Source organism: Quercus robur, chromosome 6 (genome assembly GCF_932294415.1).
Source record: "Quercus robur chromosome 6, dhQueRobu3.1, whole genome shotgun sequence".
Classification (NCBI taxonomy): domain Eukaryota; kingdom Viridiplantae; phylum Streptophyta; class Magnoliopsida; order Fagales; family Fagaceae; genus Quercus; species Quercus robur.
In genome coordinates this window covers 1,240,321-1,261,434 of record NC_065539.1, presented here as the reverse complement: position 1 = coordinate 1,261,434, position 21,114 = coordinate 1,240,321, and the positions used below count along the sequence as shown (strand labels likewise).

The window sequence follows — 21,114 nt, the reverse complement described above, 5'->3', positions numbered from 1 at the left end:
TCATTATAAAAACGTGGATAGTTATTTATATATTTTCTAGATATATATATATATATATATATGTATATATAATAAGTAAATGAGGATCTTCATGGCAATTATCATCTTTTGAATAGCCGAGTGACATGACGTGTAGTCTCTTCTAGTGTATGAGATGCTATAATTGATATATATTATATTTTACCTACACAGAAGAACAAATAGTGATCATAGGCTCATATCGTCAAACGATTTATTTCATGATAGACAGTGATTTTTCCCAAGCTTGAATGAATCCAATTCTGAATAAACGCTTGGAATTATATAAATAACCAAATCTTTATTACATCTTTATCAAAAGAATCATAATTATTAATTTGCACAAACAAGTATTAAACCTGTATACCGTAACTCTCTAAATGATATATTGAACTTCTGATAACCCTATGGAGTTAGTTTAGTGGTTTACAAAACCTCATGTCATTCATGAATTTCTTGATTCAAATCTTCCAACCAATTCATAGGAATCACTTCTAAGAGATTCTTCCCCTGTTATGTGGGAGGTGGTATACCATGTATGGGATGCATTGTATCATTTTTCAATGTGTGGAGGATGGGAGGACAAAAAATGCTCTATTTTTCCATTTCTTTTTCTTTGCTGAGTAATGGACAATGCATACTTGGTGATTAGTTAAGTGCTCTAAGAACCATGAACACACACATTACCCCCTCTCCTTAAAAAAGCAATGTTTCATCATGTTGAACAATTTAGCTTAGTATGGTTATCTGACTGGCCACTAATCTACAAGGTGTGCTCAAAATGATAAAGAACAATCATATAGTGCCTTATCCGTGGAAATTGAATTATGATTGAATAATTCAGATTAAAAAGGGCAACTTCGTCCCATAGTTATAGATTTTTATTTTTATTTTTTGATAAAAGTCCCAAGGTATAGATAGTAGTAGATCCTATATAGGACTCTTATCCTTAATCGGGTTCTATGCAGGAATTGCATTGAGGCCTCAATCGAATCAATCCTGGTATAGTACTGAAGGTCAATGCAGCTGTGGTGTCTTTTGAATTGTGCCTGTCAAAATGAAGATCACAAATATTACATTTGCTGCATTGGCCATTTCTGATTGTTAAATATTAGCATTGATACACCATGTTGAATATGCTACTATCGATGCGGAAGCGAAAGCATAAAGTATAGAACACAGTAACATACGAGAGTTACGTGGTTCAGCCTAACGGCCTACATCCACGGAGGAAACCCTAAAGGGCTACATCAATAATATATTATAGTGTAGTACAAATCCTGTGTTACAATGAATCATAACATGTGTATATATAGTAGACTAAACCCTAGACTAATAGACTTCTAGTACAAGTAGGAGACTTGACTTGCACACAAAGTAGAATTAGGCTTGGGCCTATGCTAATGGGCTAATATATCTCTAACACCCCCTCTCAAACTCAAGATGGAAGCTTGATGAAATCTTGAGATTTGATAAGGTTGAGAAGATCCCTTGAATGAAGTTTGGCTCTGTGACGGTAGTTTGAGGAAGGCAATGATCTTGCAGTGTTGATGCGACTTCTAACGGTGGCTTGACTATACCGGAGTTTTGACGGCAGCAGTAGAAAGCCAAAGAAGATGAACGCAGCGAAAAAAAAACACCGAGGAAGACAAAGATTGCTCTTAAATATACCGTAAGGACAGAAAACTATGGCCACAGGAAGGTGGCTCTGATACCATGTTAAATATTAGCATTGATACACCATGTTGAATATGCTACTATCGATGCGGAAGCGAAAGCATAAAGTATAGAACACAGTAACACACGAGAGTTACGTGGTTCAGCCTAACGGCCTACATCCACGGAGGAAACCCTAAAGGGCTACATCAATAATATATTATAGTGTAGTACAAATCCTGTGTTACAATGAATCATAACATGTGTATATATAGTAGACTAAACCCTAGACTAATAGACTTCTAGTACAAGTAGGAGACTTGACTTGCACACAAAGTAGAATTAGGCTTGGGCCTATGCTAATGGGCTAATATATCTCTAACACTGATGAAGAGATCTGCAGCCAGACTTTAAGGAAGATCTTTATGATTTTGCTTTGCTGTATATAAGGGGTATTTCTTGGAGTGTGAGTGTGTCACGCATGTCTAGGATGAGTTTCAGCAGCTTTAGTTCTTGGCTAGCTGTGTGACTTCTTCTGCAGAGGGTTTGTTTGTTTGTTTGTTGTCTGTTGGTTTTAGGCTGTCTCCTGTCTGCCTGCTGTGTTTTCCATTGTTTTGTTGAAAATTGGTTTTGGAAGTTTATGTATTACTTTGTATCATTCGTTGGTTTGGACAAAAAGATTGCAGTAGATGGAGCCACACTTGGGAGTATAGGTATACCACTGATGGGGCTCTTTTAGCTAGCATAGGCTCAAAGTGGTTTGGACAGCCCCCAACCCAAAACTCTATATCAAGGGTGGCCTTGAAAGCTGATGATGGGGCAGTAGGCGTGATGCATGGTTCGGTTGCTAAGCTCTTCTTTTACTGATTCACTTCAGTGGACTTGGTGCTTTTAGCTCCTACGTACTTCTCCCTCTTTTTACACAGCCTCTCTTCTTTATCTTCAGATTTGGTTTTTTTGTTCCTCAAGCCCATTCTTCCTAGCTCAAACCAGCTCACAATTCTGACCGGTTTCCAAGCAACCCACATGGGCCTTCTTTTTCTTCTTTAATATTCTGGACCTTACCAAGCCTTTGCTGAGAAAGAATGGACTCTGGCCCAAACTATCCTCAGCCAGCTAAAACGCTCTTCAACAGCCACCAACTCCAAGCTTGCCACTTCTTTGAACCACATGTTACTAATGACTTTTAAGCATATTTATATATAGCTTGGCATTTTTTCTTCTTCTTCTTTGGCTTAGACTAGCAGTTGGGAGGTTAGTTAGTACTTTATATGGGTTTATGGGCTTCAGAATTTGACTACAGAGAAATTATGACCATTGGAGTTCGAAAATGGATGGAGGATGAGCGGATGACCCGTCGGTGTATTACTAAAATAGATTTCTGGTGGTCTGTGGATCAGAATAGATGCATGGCGCTTAATAAATCAGTATCAGATCACTAAAATTTTGTCCAGAATTTGACCAATAGAACTTGGGAAATGGGACAAAAGTGCATACTCGACCACGCAAATATCTTTTTATAGATTAGATATAGTTCACCTACTAGTCTTAATGCTCCATCAACTGCTGGATCTTTTTGCAATATGCACGTGGCTGTCCTACCAGTCTTATCTCTCTAATGAGGAATTTTAATACCAAAGAGAGTCTTATGTAAAGTTAATAAGACTAGTAAGGCTGAGCAAGGTTTAAGGAAAACAATTATTTTTGCAACATTTTTCACATTACATGAAGTTGTGGTTGGAGATTTGGCGTAAAATTATCTTACTTATATAAATCCACCACTAATATCAGTTTTATTATACATTAATCACAATAAATTTCTTCCACAAATGTCACAAATGTGAGAAAGTTGTTTTTTTTTTTCAATAATAAAAGTCTACACAACACAAAAATTCAATTAAGACTATTCCTTGGTGACTGCTAAACAAATTGATTTATTCACTCCGGAAGCCCTATGGAAAGGAAAATCAAAATTAGAGTTTGATTCAATGAAATCTTTATTACAGTGTAATTCTCATAATGTAGTCTTTAGTTATCTTATAAAGCAAGTTATGGTCAAGAAAAAAAATTATACAATTACAAATGAACTTTAAAAGTGAGAAAGAAATCCTGATATCTTATTTTTATTTATTTATTTATTTTTTTTGAGAAAATGATATCTTATGTTTGATTCGTTGTTGTGTGAAGCTTTGACCTATAATTAAGGTGTATAGCATCTATAGTCCAGATAAATAAATATTTTCAGGTTCATATATGTATGTTAGCAAAAATTTTAGCATACATATTCAATTTTGAATATTCATCTTAAAATTTTGATAGATAATTGTACTTAATAGACGTTAGTATTGCCAAGTTTGTAAGCTTTTTTTTTTTTTTTTTTTTTAGAGTTTTAACTTTAGCATCCGTTTTTAATAATTGTGTCCTTTATCATCAAATCGAGACACCAGTTGATTTTTGGTGTAAGCAAAGATATAATCTCAGATCTCTTATTCAATTATTAGAGACTTTATCAGTTAATGATATTATCAGGTTCAAATCCCTCCACCCTCATTTATTATAAGAAAAAAAGGGAGACTATAATATGAACTCACTGCAACATATGAAATATTTGCACTTACAAACTTTTCATTAAAGAAAACGTGCATTTTCTTATGGATCTGATGATGGATGTTTAAAAAAATTTATCCTAAATACCCATTTATATTTTTATCATGACAAGACTATGGTGCACCAGCACAATCTTGAGGAGTGTGCGGGTGTTTTCCCACTAAAGCCCACAACAAGTAATGCATATTACCTCTTGATAATAAGGGACTCAAAAAGGCCGAGAAAGATTAAAGAAAAATTTGGTGTAGTCATTAAAAAATGAAAACATGTGACATGTGATGAAAATGACTTGATAGTTATATGCACTGTTACCATTGGTAGAAGTAGGAGTCTCTTAAACCATCACCCTTGCAAGTTCGAGAATTGTGGTTCGAGTTGTGACACTTCAATTTAAAATATTGTACTCACATAGATAGCCCCAAGCAGTTTCAGTGGTTCCACGCCATAAAATTCAGGTTTAAGTGGGATAGGGCAATGATATCACGCCATATGTGACCTTTTTTTTTCATCCAAAAAAAAAAAAAAAAAAATTATATGCACTATTAGTGTAAATTAGCAAAAAAAAATGTACTATTTGTGTAAGGACAAAGTTTAGCTACAAAATTGGTTGTACCTTAAGATTACAACCTACTCAATATCATCAATATTACTACATATTTTGAAAATCTAACCGATAGATTGCATGTTTTTTATGCTCTTAATACATATGTCAAATTTTGTGATAATCAAATATTATTTACTATATGATCTATAAGATTATATTTTATGCATAATTCTAAATTACAAAAACTTGCAATTTAAGCAATTCATTGATGATATAGTTATTAATATTTAATTTTCTAGAAATTTTGCAAGTATGGAAAATATAAGAAGAAGATGCAATCCAATGGTGGATTTGTCAAAATTCATATTTAATAAAAAGATATTAAGTAAGATTGTAATTTTAAGTTACAATCAATTTTATAATTAAATTTTGTCATTTGTGTAATATGAAAGTATACCACAACCGAGAGAGAGAAAGAGAGCTACCTTTTACGGTATGAGCATGTTGACTATTAGGAGATTAGTATTCTATTGAAGCTAATCTCATGGCTTATGCCATCACATGCTCCAATTGTATTCCATAAAAGTTTAAGAAATTACCGTTGTGCATGTTTGCTTGTGCCAGAACCCAAATTTATGTTTAGGGAACCAACTCATAACTATGATTTTTTCTCCCTTTTTATTTTTATTTTTTACAGTGTATATTATGTAATACATAGGTTTTTTTTTTTTTTTTTAGAAAGAGTTTAAAAATAGTTAAAAAGGTCTAAAATCATCCGGTAGCAAAATTTAATTAAAATTTTCAACGGTTTTCCTTTCAAATATTAAAAAAAAAAAAAAAATTGTGATATGTTTGTTTTCGATAGAAAAACTTATGTTTGTTTTCGATAAAATCAAAAGATGTATTACTTTCTAAACTGTCATCACCTTTTCTATTAAAGAATGTATCAATATTTCTTAATTTAGTCTTTAGACCTGCCTAAATTTTAAAAGTTATATTTAGAAAACTAATATTGTAGTAATAATATTTAAAAAGAATTTTACAGTCAATAAAAATTAAAAAATATTATACAAGTTTGACCAGATTTTACACACAAACAAACATTTAGAAAATATAAAACATTTTAGTTCAAAACAAACTAAAGCATAATTCACAATATTAAAAACTCAAAACCTAATATAAAATATAGCATATATTCCAATTATATATATATATATATATATAAAATAAAAAAGCAATTCGCACATCATCATTTAAGAATTTGTCAGAGAAACCGAAGTAAATAAAACGCTTACCCGGTGGACTGTTGATGATCTAGTTGTGGTAATTGTAAATGTAATTGCCGTCACTTTCCTCCGGGAAGTGTGTTGCGTTTAGTTTATCTCCAAACAAACTTTCTCTACGCAGAACAAACCAGTACGCTTACTGCTATATTTATTCAGTACTCTATTACATAAATACATATATATAAAAATTGATGTGATGTATATATAGTAGTACACGTTATATTTGATGACGATCATGAGTATATGCCGCTTCGTTAGAGATATATGGGATCGAGCTATGGACCGATGTTACCACCTCTTTCCTTGTCTCTCCGATCCCGGTACCTTCTCTTCTTTCAATTTTTTGGTTCTATGAAAAAAAAATTAAAATTTTCTTGCAGTTTAAGTGTTTGCATAAAGTTCCAGCTGAGGAAAGTTTTTTTTTTTTTTTTTGGTTAAAAAAATTTATGGGTTTTCAAAAAAGTTGATTTCTTTCCATTTTCAGCTACAAAATTAATGAACATATGTGGGGTTGTTGTGTGTTTTAATTATGTAGAATTTTTGAAAATTTGGGTTGGGTTTTGATATTTGGGAAGTGGGTTTCAGTTCGGAGATCTTCGCTGGGTCTGAAATTGGCGTTGGTGACGCTGCATCTGATATACGCTGGCATTCTCTTTCTGTTTGATGGAGGTTTGATAGAAAAGACAAAACAAGAGCCATGGTATGTTAGACTGTTAGTGTATTTTTCTTTTTTTGATAAGTAAATTGTGTGAAATAAAATTAAAATGTAGCGACTTGTTCGAGACCTTAGTGACTTTTTCTTAAAAATACAAATTTGAAATTGGGTTCTTGAGATCTTATTTTATGCTTGAGCTAAAACGTTAGGTCTTAGTTTTAGTACATAATAATAATAATGTATAATCTCGCTAAAGTGAAGTTAGCTTATAAAGAGTGAAATTTGAGATCACATGCGCCCAAAAAAGAGAACTTAATTGGGGCTTTTGGAATGTGCTTTTTGTGATTAATGTTTATGGGAACTAAAGGGGAAAGAGATTTAGATGTAGATTTGGCAATTTGAAACTTTGGAGGATCACAATTGAGTCATAATGCTCATGCAACGATATATTAAATTGGAAAAGTTTTGCTAAATCGAAAACTTCAGAATGCAGTCATTACATTGAGTGGTATTTCAAGATGGATTTTTTATTGATATTTATTCCAAAAAAAAAAAAAAAAAGAAGAAGAAGAAGGGATTACATTTTAATTATTTAATGAGAGAGGAGCTGAAATTTGATTCTACCGAAAACCAAAAAAGGAGATTAAAGTGTTGTAAGTTGTGTAGTCAGTAGTCAACATCATGGTCTAATCTAAAGTGCCATTCTCGGTGCAATGGGAAAACCTGGAGAGGCTATTGGGCTGTTGTCAGGACTTAGATTGAATTTTCTATCACCTCCTGGGGCTCTCTGGCCTTCTAAATAATAAAATTGTTTCTTCACATTCTATAAGCATCAATTTGAATGCATTTAGGCAAGGATTTATTATTGTTACTGTTCATTCATATTGCATCTTGTTCACAGTGTCTGCTTTGACTTCTTAGCATGTAAAAAAGAAACGTTTAAGATCTCAGTTACATATAGGAAATCTATGGCGTTGCATTTTTTTACATGGAAATTTATTTAAAAGATTTTAAACTACCTCATAGGAGATGCTAATCATGCTATTTTGTATTTTCTTTTCTTAGGCATGTAATTGTATGATAGCCTAAAAGTATTGGCAGAAAGAACATGGGCCACAATGTGTAATGGATGTAAATGAGACAATACTTGCAGGCACTTTCCTAATTGAATGGGAGCAATTATGTAATTTTAGAATTGCTTGCTTGGAATAATATACTTTTCAAGATGAGCTTATGCAGATGCACAAGTGTTTAGTTCATCTGGTTTGCAATGGTTTTATAATGATTTCTATCATTTCCCTAGCCTTCCTAATATTCTTTTGTTTTCAGGTACACTTCTTTATATTTGTTTCTGTTTTTTGCTACACTGGTTCAATACTTCATTACCTCCAGTTCTTCTCCTGGGTAAACATAAATACTATTATATTGCCTCAATATTGAAATTCTGGGTGATGCATGATATGTGCATTTTATTTGCAGTCTAACATGATTCTTTTTCTTTTCCCCCCTGTTTTTATATATATAGCTATGTAATTGATGCAATGAGAACTATGAATGAGGCAAATTCAAGAATGCAAAAGGCATCAATGGCCTCAAAGTAAGCAATAAGTTGCATTCTACTTAAAGGTTTACCATTGAAAAAAAAATCTTAAAATAATTGTAAGTAAATTTACAATTCAACATCATCTTATTATTTATTTCGTTTTTATAATGTTTAAGCAAAGACAACCTGCTTCAAGCAACAATGGAAGCTTGGTTATTACTGTGGATGGAAGTCAGTCGGCAAGAAATCTTCTAGCAAGTAACTCCATGTCATGGTCGAAGCTGGTTATGGACATGTATCCCCCTGGAACTTCTGCTAGGTAGGCAACTATTTTATAAGTGTCCGAAGAGTTTTTGATTGGTTATACTTTTTGAGCAATTATCTGGTGCCTGTATATTTATAAATTGTAAATTGCATTATTAGGGTATTAAAGGGACAGAAGCTTGTACCAACTTTTTTGTGAACTTTTAGATCTTAACCTTAAATCTTATTTGTGACAGATATAATCTTTGTCTGGTGCTTTGCATTAATTTGATAAATTACTTCTCTTTCAATGCTCATTAGTTTCATTTCAATATGGCATTTTATGAACAAATATAGAAAGAGAATGCTGACATATTTGACAATTTTCAAAATTAAAAATTAAAAATATTGCTACTAACTGCTTCCTCTTGGTTCTTGCAGAACTTGGACTTGCTCCTACTGTAATGTTGAGCAGGTGTTACCATCTCATTTTTACATCTTCATTTTGTATCATACAATTAAGCTTAAATTAAGATCTGGTGCAACCTCTAGTATGCTTGTTTGTTTAACAATGCTGCATCTTTATCCTTAAGTGAGTTGTCTTTTTATTTCTATGGCATCATTTTCTTTATGACAATTTGATAGTTACAACACAACAATGGGACAAGGGGGATTTGAATCTAAGATATCTCCATTGTAAACAACAATAGGTGTTAGTTGAGATATAAGGCTCCTAACATTTCTATGGCATCATTAGAATGCCTGACTAAGTACTTATTAGTACGCAATTGAACATGGGAACCTATCTTGTTGTAAACCATCATTGTAAATAGACTAGGTCGAACCTCGACATTATCAATATTATAACACAGTGAACAACAGAAAAAGATTGTATGGAATCATCTAAAAGACAACAACAACAACAACAAACCTTAATCCCAAATTTTTGGGTCGGCTGTGGATCCGCATCAGATTAGTTAGGGTCAGACACAGGTATTCTCTTCCTCTATTTTATTCGATCATAAGTCAATTCTTTGTTACTAAATCCTTTTTTATTACTTCTACTAATGTTATTTTGGGTCTTCCTCTACCTTTTTTAATTCTCTCAACTTGGATCAACTTACTTTTTCTTACCGGTGCATTAATTGATATCCTTTGAACATGACCAAGCCATTTCAGGCTACTCTCTATCATCTTTTCATCAATAGGAGCTACCCCTATTTTTAAGTAGATTTCCTCATTTCGGATCCTATCTTTCCGTGTGTTTCCATTTATCCATCTTAACATTCTCATTTCAGCTACACTCATGGAATTTCATTCCCCACCACCGCTTTTTTATTCACTCCATTCTCTTTCCTCTTTATTTATTTATTTATATTTAAAATAGAGAGCATGATATAGATATCACAATGTTCAAGAATATCATTAACTAATTCACTGATTGGCATATAAGGTTTGAAAAACTTTAGCTATTTGCATGTAATGCAAGGAATGAACTATATTCTACCAGCCAGAAGTGTTGGACCGGTCAAAGATAGGGAAATTTACTTTTCTAACGTCCTACTTTGTCCATATTTTGGGCTGTTACGTCGGAATAGTAGGCATTTACCCATGTACTGAAACAGATATGTAATTTGTTGCTAACCAGCAAACATTTTTGTGTTTATTACTCTGATCTCTGTAAACCTTCAATCTAGTTTTTAGTGATTAATTTTTTGTTTGTGGCATATATGCAGCCTCCTCGAGCTAAGCATTGTCATGACTGTGACAAATGCGTTCTCCAATTTGATCATCATTGTGTTTGGCTGGGGACATGCATTGGCCAGGGTAATCATTGTCGATTTTGGTGAGTTTAATACTTTGTTGTATGTCATCCACAATAAATTGTGCCCTCGCATAAATTGCAATTTTTGATATTTCAATGACTGGTAATTATGCCCTTGCTGAATTTTTTTCCCTTTCTCTAATTGATGTCTGCCCTTTGCAAGCATTAATTCCATGTTATTGTATATTTTGATATTCTAAGATATGGTTCTTTTTGTTGAATTTATAAATGCACGTATTTAGATGTTCATCTTTTTGTCTTTAGTACATTAAAGTTCCGATTTACTGGGTTTGTAACTTGCCAATCAAAAAAAGAAATTACGTATTTCTATTGTTATCATATGATAATTGGACTAATATACATAAATGAGTGTGTGTGTGTGTGTATTTTATTTTTTAAAATTTGAAAGTAATTTACTAAGAAATTAATTTTTACTGCATTATGATCTGATTTTGGTCAAACAACCACCTTGTGTGTGGTTGTAGAATTGATAAATGAGAATATAGAGCTTTTTTCCAAGTCGTCAAACTGATGTTCATATCCCACATAGAGCTCTATAGTTTAACCTTTAAATGGAAGATATAAATTATATAGATGCATTTCTCATTTATGTTTATATACAAAACAAATATTTTCTGAGCTAAGAATCTCGCTGTTTTTTGTCACAAAACATTAGGTGGTACATTTGTGAGGAGACAGCATTATGCCTTTGGACTGGCATTTTGTACATTTCTTACCTGAAGGCTAATATATCAAGGGCTTGGTATGTTTCTTTTTGAGCTTCTTGTTTAATGAGAAAGTTTCAGTTTCTTATGTCATGGTTGGTATCGAATTGTTGATGGAATTAATGTCTTAGGCTGCTCCTCTGTCAAGATCACTACCTTGAGAGATAGGAAGTACCAATATTATAAGGATATGGTGATATGTTAATTTTTAAAAATTTAGGATATGATACAGCATATCTTAAATTTTTCAGGGACTAAGGTTTTATTGTTGTTGTATATGGCATAGTAATTTAATTAATTAATATATACTTAAAATATATTTAAGTGCTCATTATGCTATTTTCTAGGTTAAAAGATAAACAAAAAATATGGAAAAACATGGAATATGTCTAACTAATAAAAATAATTAAAAAGCTATTAGTTTCATAAAGAGAAAGTGAGTGAGAGAGGGAGAGAAAAATAAAAGAGTTAAAGCATCCCACAGTAACAGAGTATCCATATCAGATATATGTCCAATACAAATATGGCTGCTAGTTTGAAGTATCTGCGCTTCTTAGCTTGAGAAGAGAGAGGTGAAAAAATAGTCAAAATTTTGTAACGGTGGTGGTAATATTAATCTTCAATGTGACAATTGTGTTTTTGTGTTGAATTGAATCTGAACTTGGATCCTGGAATGATGTCATTGTCAGGTGGAAGGATGCGGTCATGATAGTGCTTTTGATTACTTTGTCAATCTCCCTAATCTTTTTGCTTCTCCTACTGATATTTCATAGGTAAGGGTTGTGTTTCTATACTTGCATAGGTCTTTCCTGCATCAGTTTTCTTTGTTCATGACTTTGCTTCCCCTGTTTGCCTGTGATCCTAATCTAAATTTGGAAGAATTTTTTCCCTTTTTAATCTAGCTTTTTGCATCTAGATGGTTTTGTAAATTTACTTTTACACGTAGTCTGGTGTCAGGGTTCATAATGTAATGTTGGCTACAAAATGACCATATCCTACTTTTTTTTTGGAAGACTACTGGTTCCATGTTATGCAAACTTACTAAAGTTGTCATGCTATCTAATAAGAATGAAGAAGAGAAGATATGTGCTGAAAGTAATCCTGGCTTAGGATTGGAAACATCAAGAATTACCTAGGATAGTCCAGGACAGAAAAGCTTCACCAATTCTTTGTTTATTACACAGGCTAGGCAATCTGTTACATAATTATTAGATGTGAAGGAGAGGCTTCTTTTCCCCAGCCCGCTTCTGGCTTTCAAAGACTGATTCCTGTGAACTATTAGTGACCAAGCATGGTTAAGTCCTGAATCTAAAATAGTTGGCTTATTGTGTTACTTCTTTGAATAATGAAAAATTGATTTCCAGTGTTGTTTGTTGAGACAGACTTTGGGGTGTTGTTTAGGGAAACTTACCAAAACCCTGTAAAAGACTACACGGCTGACTACATTTCTCTGAAGTTTTAGTAGTAATATATGTTTAGTAAAAAACCTAATGAACCTTTAAAAAAAAAGGATAAAGGCTGAGCAGAAATTACTAGTTTTTTGAGACCCTGCTGTACATTCTATCCATATATGTACTGATTGCCAATTATAATGATAGATTAGCTATATGTATTTATGATATCAAACATATGTTATAACTGGGAGCTTAATTCTTCTGGTTTGGACTTCATTTTGCTGCAGCTATCTTATCTTAACAAATCAGACTACCTACGAACTTGTGAGACGTAGACGCATCCCATATCTAAGGTTGGTTGATTCCTTTTACATGTCTATTTTGTATTATTCATTTAAAAATGTTTGTTTCTTCCTAGTGTTTAGGGTTTAGCATTCAAGACATTAATGAGTTACCTACTGAATCAAGTTGGTATATACCAAGTACATGACTACTGGTTGGAGACATCAAAATTGGAGGCAAATAAGAAGACAATTTATTATTACACATCTTCAAGTTCTTAGCTAGTTCATTTGATACTTTGTGTTAAACTGCAGGGGTATTCCTGAAAGAGTGTATCCTTTTAGTAAAGGAGTTTGCACAAATTTGTACGAGTTCTGCTGTGCTCAAGGCAGCATATATAAAATGGAACCACTGCCCACAGCCCAAGAAGTTCAAGAAAAGTCAAGGCCCTACTCCTGCTTGGATGTCGTGACCTGTCGCTGCTGCTGACCATGCCAAGAATTTACAGTGCTTTACACATTCGTTTCTACAAATTCATTGTGAGCTCCCTGAAGTATGCCTGCGTTCCATTTGTTTGATTATCTAAAGGTTATGTTAAAGTCGGTTTATTGGTTTTTAGGTTTCTCTTTATTTTTGGCCAAGTTCATAGGTAAGTCATAGTGATATTTCGTGGTCATATGGTCTTTACAAATGAAGGAGATATTTTTGTACTGATTATCATATTGGCTCTTAGCAATTAAACAACCCAACAAGATTGCCGCATACAATTTAGCAGTGTCGCCTTCTAGTTCTTGCTTTCTTCAATGTGAATCCATCAGTTATGCTTGTGACAAACTCTTGCATTTTGAACATCTTCTAGAGTGATTGTATGCATGGAAGGGTGTTTGTCAAAGCCCAAATGTCTTCTTTGACATTTTGACAATGGACTATTAAAAGATAAGCTTTGGAAATCCTTAATATATATTTTTTGCTTAATATATGCCGGTGTTGAAGTGGTCAAAAGTCAAAAATAGACAATATATAATGTAAGAACTTTCGAAAAGTGAAAAAAGAAAAAGAAAAAGAAAAAAAAAAAGGGTAAAAGTTGAGAGAAAAAGAGAGACAAAGATTTTACGATGTTCTTGTTGGGAGTGGGGACTTTATGTTAAGATGAGGTAATGTTGAAATCAGTAGAACTGTCGAGGTTTGGTATCACCAAAATTTCCACGGTCAGAAGCTATCCACACTTTGAAACGTGATATATTCAAACGAACCAAACTTAGTGCGACAAGGGTGGCACCGCTGTCCAAGTCGAACTGTCCAACTATGCCCATCAGGAAATGTACAAAATTTAGGCATGTTTTCCACGAAGTTTGGTGCACCACTAACGCAAGACTTTTGCTATTCTTGTGTTGTGGTCCAGACAAGAAGAATCAAGTTTTAATCTTATTATTAAGGTTATTTTTGGTCTTTTTGTATTTTTCTTCTTTTTAGGTAATAAGCACAAATTTTAAGAGTTAAGTTCTTACTGACGACTCAATGTCTGTTTGGGAATAACTTATTTAGCTGAAAATTTTTTGCTGAAAGTACAATAGATAAAACTAAAAAATAGCTTAAATAGTAAAATGAGACTCGTGAATAGTACTAAAAAAATGTAATTGGACTCATAAATAGTGGCAAAAATAAGTTGAATGGTAAAAAAAACTAGCTTTTTAAGCCAATGCCAAATGCACACTCAATAGAGTGTCAGAGTTATCTAACTCAATAAAAACTAATTCATTAGGAGGAGGATTCTCATCAATATATTACTAAAAGCTGAAGCGTGGCATTTATAGCTGCTGAGCTCCTGTTGCGCCACCTCATCACCACGTCATTCGCCACATAATTAATATTTATTCCTTTTTTTTTTTACAATATTCATCTTTGGCGGTTTTAACATCTATATATAATTAAAATTTATTCCTATTTTTTTTTACAAATAAATATATATATAAATAGATTATTGACTTTACATATTCATCTTTGTCGATTTTAACATCTATATATATTTCTTTTTTATTTCCAATTTTTCTATAATTTTTTTTTTTACATTCACTTATTTTTTTAAATATTTACATTTTCTTCAACCTTTCTTCTTCCCTTACCTTTTCATCTCCCCACTACCCTCTACTTTAATATTGCTATTCATCATTCTCTTCATCTTCCTTTATTTGTCTTTTCTTATCCCTTCCCTCTTACAATAAATTTGTCACTATTTTCCATTCTTTGCATAGTTTTCTCTCACAAAAAGGTTCTCTCTCTCTCTCTCTCTCTCAATGTTTTGGTGGATTTTTATTTTTTATTGTATCTCTGCTTTAGGTTGATAAAATTTTGTATTTTTAAGAACTCTAATTTATGTTGATACGATTTAGTTTTGTGTTTTAAGTTATTATTATTATTATTATTATTTTGCTCTTTGATTGTTAAATTTTATCCGATTACATTATAAAAAATTAAAGATAGTAGATAAAAATAAAATAGTATTCCATTACATAGCATAATTTGGATAATTTAGTGTTTATTGTTATATCTTTTAATTTTTCTTATTTTTTTCTTCTCTTCCATTTTACTCAATTTTGAAATTCAACCACATCCTCCTTATCATTAAATTATTTATATTTTCTCTCTCTCTTTTTGTTTTAAAAAATAAAAAATGTAATATTTTACTTAAATTCAAATAAAAGAAAATTGTGCTCATCAAATTGTACTCATTTTTTTTTTAACATTTACACTTTCTTCAACCTTTCTCATTCTCTTTACCTTTTCATCTCTCCAAAAATTCTACCTTGATATCACTCTTCCTCTTTCCTTTTATCTTCCTTTATTTTGTTTTTTTATATTATCATCCTCTTAATATAAATGTATCATTCACTCTTCTATTCTTTACATAATTTTATCTCACAGAAAAGTGGTTATTTCCCACTCTTTCTCCCTCAATTTTTTGGTAGATTTTTATTTTTATTTTTCTTGCATCTCTATTTTAGCCTGATAAAGTTTTGTATTCTTTAGAGCTCTATTTTGGTTTATGGGATTTAGCTTTGTGTTTTAAGTTTTTTTATTTATTTTTTATGTCTTTGATTGTTAAATATTATCATATTTCATTATAAATAATTAAAAATAGTATATAAGAATGTACTATTATTATATTACATAGAATTATTTGGATAAGTTAGTGTTTATTGTTATGTATTTTATTTTTATTTTTTTTCTCATATCATTTTATTTAACATTTAAATTCAACCACATCCCCCATATATATCATTAAATTATTTATATTTCCACTCCTTTTTTATTTTTAAAAATTTTAAATATAATATTTTGCCTAAATTAAATAAATAAAATTGTCCACATTAAGTGGAGTAATGATAGGGAAACACTCATTCTCACACCCAATGCATCAAAGGAAGAATGAAATACAAAACAAATCAAGTTAGAAACACTAAATAAATAAAAAAAAATTAATAATGCATATTTAATGTCATAGAATCATCATCAAATTTTGGAAAACGATAGGTTGCCAGTGGAGAGAGAGAGAGAGAGAGAGAGAGAGAGAGAGAGAGAGAGAGAGAGAGAGAGAGAGATGGTATAGAAAAAAAAAACCAATACAAAGTAATAAAGAGTAGATAAAGAAAAAAAAAACCAAACGTCAATTAGTAATCGTTGATTGGAAAACAAAGAGGTTGTTAGGAGAAGTAAAAAATAAAATAGCGATTACAGTGTGGAGAACATTAAAAACTTTACAGTGTAGTAACATAAACTGTTTAATTCACTTAAAAAATTAAATCAACAATCAATAATTAAATACAATCATAGTACTAAATTTAAATTTAAAACTAATCAAATTCTAACTATGGAAACCATAGTAATCATAACTAAAAAAGAGATGTTCTCTGATAGTAGTAGAAATTGAATAAGAAATAAAGTTAGAAAATTTAAAAATCCATTTTTTGACATTTCATTTAACCTTATTTATAATATATATATATATATATATATATATAATTTTCATGCACTATTACTTTCGAAAATCTAATGAACAATGCTACCTCTCATTTATCGTCTTTGTTATGCAAATCATCAGTTAGTAAATATATGATAATGGTAAGAAGCGTTACAAATGAGATCACTAAAAAAATATATATAATTAATTAGCCACTATCATTATGGAGTAGTAATCTATAATTTTACGCATCCAAAAAAGTGGAATATATAGAGTTTTTTTTTAAAGGTATGTGTAAAGATTCACTATGTGTGTGTGTAAAGGTAAAAAAAAAAAAAAAAAAAAAAAAAAAAAGGTATATTTAAGGTTTTTGTTAACTTAAAAACTAATGAAAATCAAATGGTTAATAACTAAAATTATAGTATTAATAAAATATTTAATGAGACCATCCTAAAAAAATTACCGCGCGCAACGCGCGGGTATGCGACTAGTACAAAATAAAGTTCAAGTCCTTTGAAAACAACCTCTATTGGCAAAAGCATCATCATGTCTCATTCCCTCAACTTGAATTAATCCACTATTTCTCATTAATGTATTAATCGGTCATTGAACATGTCCAAACCCATTTAAAGTCACTCTCACTAGTGCTAGATTTTTATCGTTGTGGTCCATAGAACAAAGTACACTACCTAAAGCCTAGGATTGATGAAATCTAAGGCTGTGGAAGCCCAAAGCTTATAGAAATGGGAGCCAAGGCTGTGAACCAAGCTTAGGTTGTTAAATATAGCTATAGAAAGTGGTATATACCGTGATTTATATGATTATTTCTTTCATTAAAGTCAAATGAGAGAGAGACAGAGAGGGAGATTTTAGGTTAAATAGTAATTATAGACTTTTAGGTACAAGAATTTTATGCTGTCAACCATTACATTTACCACTCAAAAACGAAAAAAAGGAGGGGGGGGGGGGGGGGGGGTGGGGAATTGTGTCACCTTGGCCTTAATTTGAGGCATGCAACACAACAGCAAACTACCAAATACATATTCCTTCGACGAAAAGAATGATAAGATAACAAATAGATCTTGATTCGGCTTAACGTAATTCTCTAATTGCCTTGGTAAGCTAATTAGTGAGGCTTGAAGAAACTCACTTCAACACCAGTATCGATCACAACATAAAGCCCGGCTGCAATCAATACAGCGCTTAGACTCATGCCCAAAACCCCTAGGAACCAGTTGAGCCACCACATTGCTCCATACATCTTAGGCTTTCTAATCTTGAGCCACATGAAACATGGGTATGCCAATGTGACAGGTAGTGCTATCCCTCCTATCAAACCAGCAAGGCTTCCCAAGAATGGAATTGCCACTGCCACAAAGAAGCACCCGTACCCAAACATAGCCCGGAAAATTGCTCGAAGCCACCATGGACATGGCTGCTTCTTTCTCACTGTGTACTTGGACTCCATGTCATCAAACATTGGCATGCCATAGATTTGGAACGAGCTCAATGCATTAACTATGACAAACAAGCTAGTTAGGCCTAGTACAGCTTGTGACGCATCACGTGAATGGAATTGGTATAGAGCTGTAAGCATTCCTCCATTTGCTGGTATCTGTCAATTAAAAGAAACAAGTTCTCTTCTTTAGATATAAAACAAGTAACATTTTTAAGTTCATAACGTTTTAACTTTAGTTATTGTGGTTTTTGAGAGTGCTTAAATTGGTAAAATACCTTTTGGCCATAAGCCCAATAGCCTCCAATTGCAAGAGGGAATAAGCATGCAGATATGACTGTATAGGAAACCCTGACTCCTTGCCACATGGGCACACGCGAAGGGTGCTTTTCATCTGAAGGCATCGTGGCCTGCACCATAGGAATATTGAAATTTTGAATGTGGACCATTGAATGATACAGTGTAATATGACTTTTTTTTCAAAGAAAATTTTCCTCCAAACTCGAACAGTGTAAAATGGGGAAAAATGAAGCACACTGGCCCACTCTTTTAGTTTAGAGCCTACATATCTTTAACTCCAATGTGATCAAAGACTAGTCCCATGCCAAAAGTCTTCCCTCCGATTTTGACAGTACCATCATGTTCATATCTTAAGAGGACTGACTTTTTGTTAGGTATGATCTAATCAAATTCCTTTCATTAGTTTACGCCCAAAGACCTAGTAACTTAAAAATACACTTTATTAGGCACAATGCTAGTAGCGTTGATGCATCTTGGCATTCAACTTTGTGGTTACGGGTAACTAATTATCCTTAGGTATAACATATGAGAATTCAACTAATAAACTAACACTAATTCAAAAAGCATAAACATGTTGAAAATAGTGAATTTAAGCTAGGAATAGGCCTTTTGAGAATGGACTTGGTGGTTACCAAGCAAAACATTATAATAGCATTCATTTAAAAGGGAACTACTATATATACCTGAATCTCAAGAATAAGATTGTGGCCCCTAAAAGCAAAAGCAATGATCCCAAGTGCATTAAGCACGTCAAAAATCCTTACAACCTGGGTGCTTCCCCTCACAGGATTATAGGACACTCCTGGGAGCCTGCCTTCCGCCACAGAAACAGCCCATATCATTGTGCAATACCCTACAGCCGTGACGGCCCCGACCAACGATAAACCTGCTATGGAATTCAAGTTGGGCAGCTGAGACAGTACAACGGCTGCACACGTAAAGACCAAGTACCATTCCACGGTGGTTAGCGGCTTTGCGCTGCATGTAGCCCCGCATACAATCTGGAAGAACAATTTACTGGTTGATCCACCAATAATGATCAATGCCACACATGTGCCTCCCGAGAGATACATGATTGGGAACAAAGCTAGCAACTTTCCTAGCCTCTCACCTGTAACATTGGATTAAAAACACCAGCAGTTAATAATAAATACAAAAAGGAAATATATAATTATAGAGCTATGCTAGAACGTTGATTAAACGATTAAGTTCACAATTTACTATCTTCTTAAACTTTTGGGATAAATGATAATTTATTACGGTATCAAAGCAGGTACTCAGGAGTTTGAACCCACTCTACCTCCCACTAAAAATTAATAAGGTTAAAAATCTCATGAATTGGACCCACTATTTATGGAGGAGTTTGAGTTCACACTTGAGAAGAAGTGTTAGAAGTTAGAATATTCGTTAAGTAATTAAACTCATCATTTACCTTAAGCTTTTAGGACAAGGGATGATTTATTACTATGCATACTAACCAATGATTACAAAAAGATTAGATGTCATACCAAAGGTAGCACAGGAAAGTTGGAGGTAGCGGCTGTAGCGCATCCCATTTTCAGTTGATTCGTGGAGCTGAACAAGTAACCATAAGGTGTAAAGCTGCCATATGAATGCTAGAGTCAAGCCAATAATTCCCCATGTCCTGCAAGCAATCACAAAATATTTTAGAAACCGCTAAAATAATGGTTATGTGATTATCATTTCTCATTAGCCTAAACTCTTAGTATAAACAGTTCTATATTGAACTCAGCTTAAGCTAATGACAAGTCAAAAACAATTTAACTCGAGCTATTTAATGATAGTTTAGCATTATGAGTTTTGGTGGCTTACCAGCCAAGGATTGTGAAGGCCACAGGAAGCACAAGAGCCTGAACTCCAATCCCAGAACAAAGAGTATGAAAAGCAGCATAGTACTTGTTACCATTTCTTGACTCAGTGATTGGAAGCCAAGCGTCCTGAGGGTCAAGCTTAGTCATCCTTAGAGCCTTTCTCACAGGGCTTCCAAGAGGAGTAATAAACCTTGGAGTCAAAGAGAGTCTTGGGGTTCTTGGGGTTTTGGGAGTCTTGCTTGGAGGTGGTGCCTGGTCTGCATGCTCTCCATTGAGAAGTGGTGACCTTGACAAAGATGGTGAGTGGTACTGAGAGGGTGGACATGACACTGGTGGTGATGACACAACAGGAGGCGTTGGTGCAGCTGATCTTGGCCTCGGCGTTAATGGTGCCGATCTAATTTCATTCTGCTCGCTCATTTTTGTCCCTTATTTTTTAGATCAGTTATGAATCCTCAACAGATTAGTCTTACTCTTCCCCTCTCAATATCTTGCACAAATATCTTAGGCACTAGCATGTTATATATACTAGTGGTATTGGGTGTAATACATGCCAACAAGGCAACAACGGTGGCTTCAATGGAAGTCAAGGAGGTTTAATTGTTAATTGTGATAGATAGGTGTGTAAGGAGACTAATTTCGTTTTTAGACAGCTTATGGTGACTCATCATTTGTTGAAATAGTTAATGCAATTGTTGACGGACAATTTTGGCTGCTATGTGTTTGAATTAATAAAGAAATATGAAGAGAAAGTTAAAGCTCTATGTAGGGATGAATTTTTTTGAAAGCT

General features: G+C 33.0%; 2 protein-coding genes across 2 annotated transcripts; one reads left to right on the top strand and one right to left on the bottom strand.

Annotated features, from left to right (window-relative positions):
* Positions 1-6,109: 6,109 nt before the first annotated feature.
* Positions 6,110-13,545, top strand: LOC126690478 (protein S-acyltransferase 10). Its single transcript, XM_050385646.1, has 11 exons — positions 6,110-6,431; positions 6,697-6,811; positions 8,096-8,170; positions 8,292-8,363; positions 8,491-8,628; positions 8,994-9,027; positions 10,289-10,398; positions 11,054-11,140; positions 11,792-11,875; positions 12,784-12,849; positions 13,093-13,545. The coding sequence occupies exons 1-11, from the start codon at positions 6,338-6,340 to the stop codon at positions 13,265-13,267; spliced, it is 1,050 nt and encodes a 349-aa protein (XP_050241603.1). The 5' UTR covers positions 6,110-6,337; the 3' UTR covers positions 13,268-13,545.
* Positions 13,546-17,603: 4,058 nt separating this feature from the next.
* On the bottom strand, positions 17,604-20,836 carry LOC126690476 (lysine histidine transporter-like 8). The gene is made up of 5 exons (XM_050385644.1): positions 20,326-20,836; positions 20,001-20,137; positions 19,176-19,603; positions 18,471-18,602; positions 17,604-18,351 (listed from the first exon to the last, which is right to left on the bottom strand). The coding sequence occupies exons 1-5, from the start codon at positions 20,742-20,744 to the stop codon at positions 17,863-17,865; spliced, it is 1,605 nt and encodes a 534-aa protein (XP_050241601.1). The 5' UTR covers positions 20,745-20,836; the 3' UTR covers positions 17,604-17,862.
* Positions 20,837-21,114: the final 278 nt, after the last annotated feature.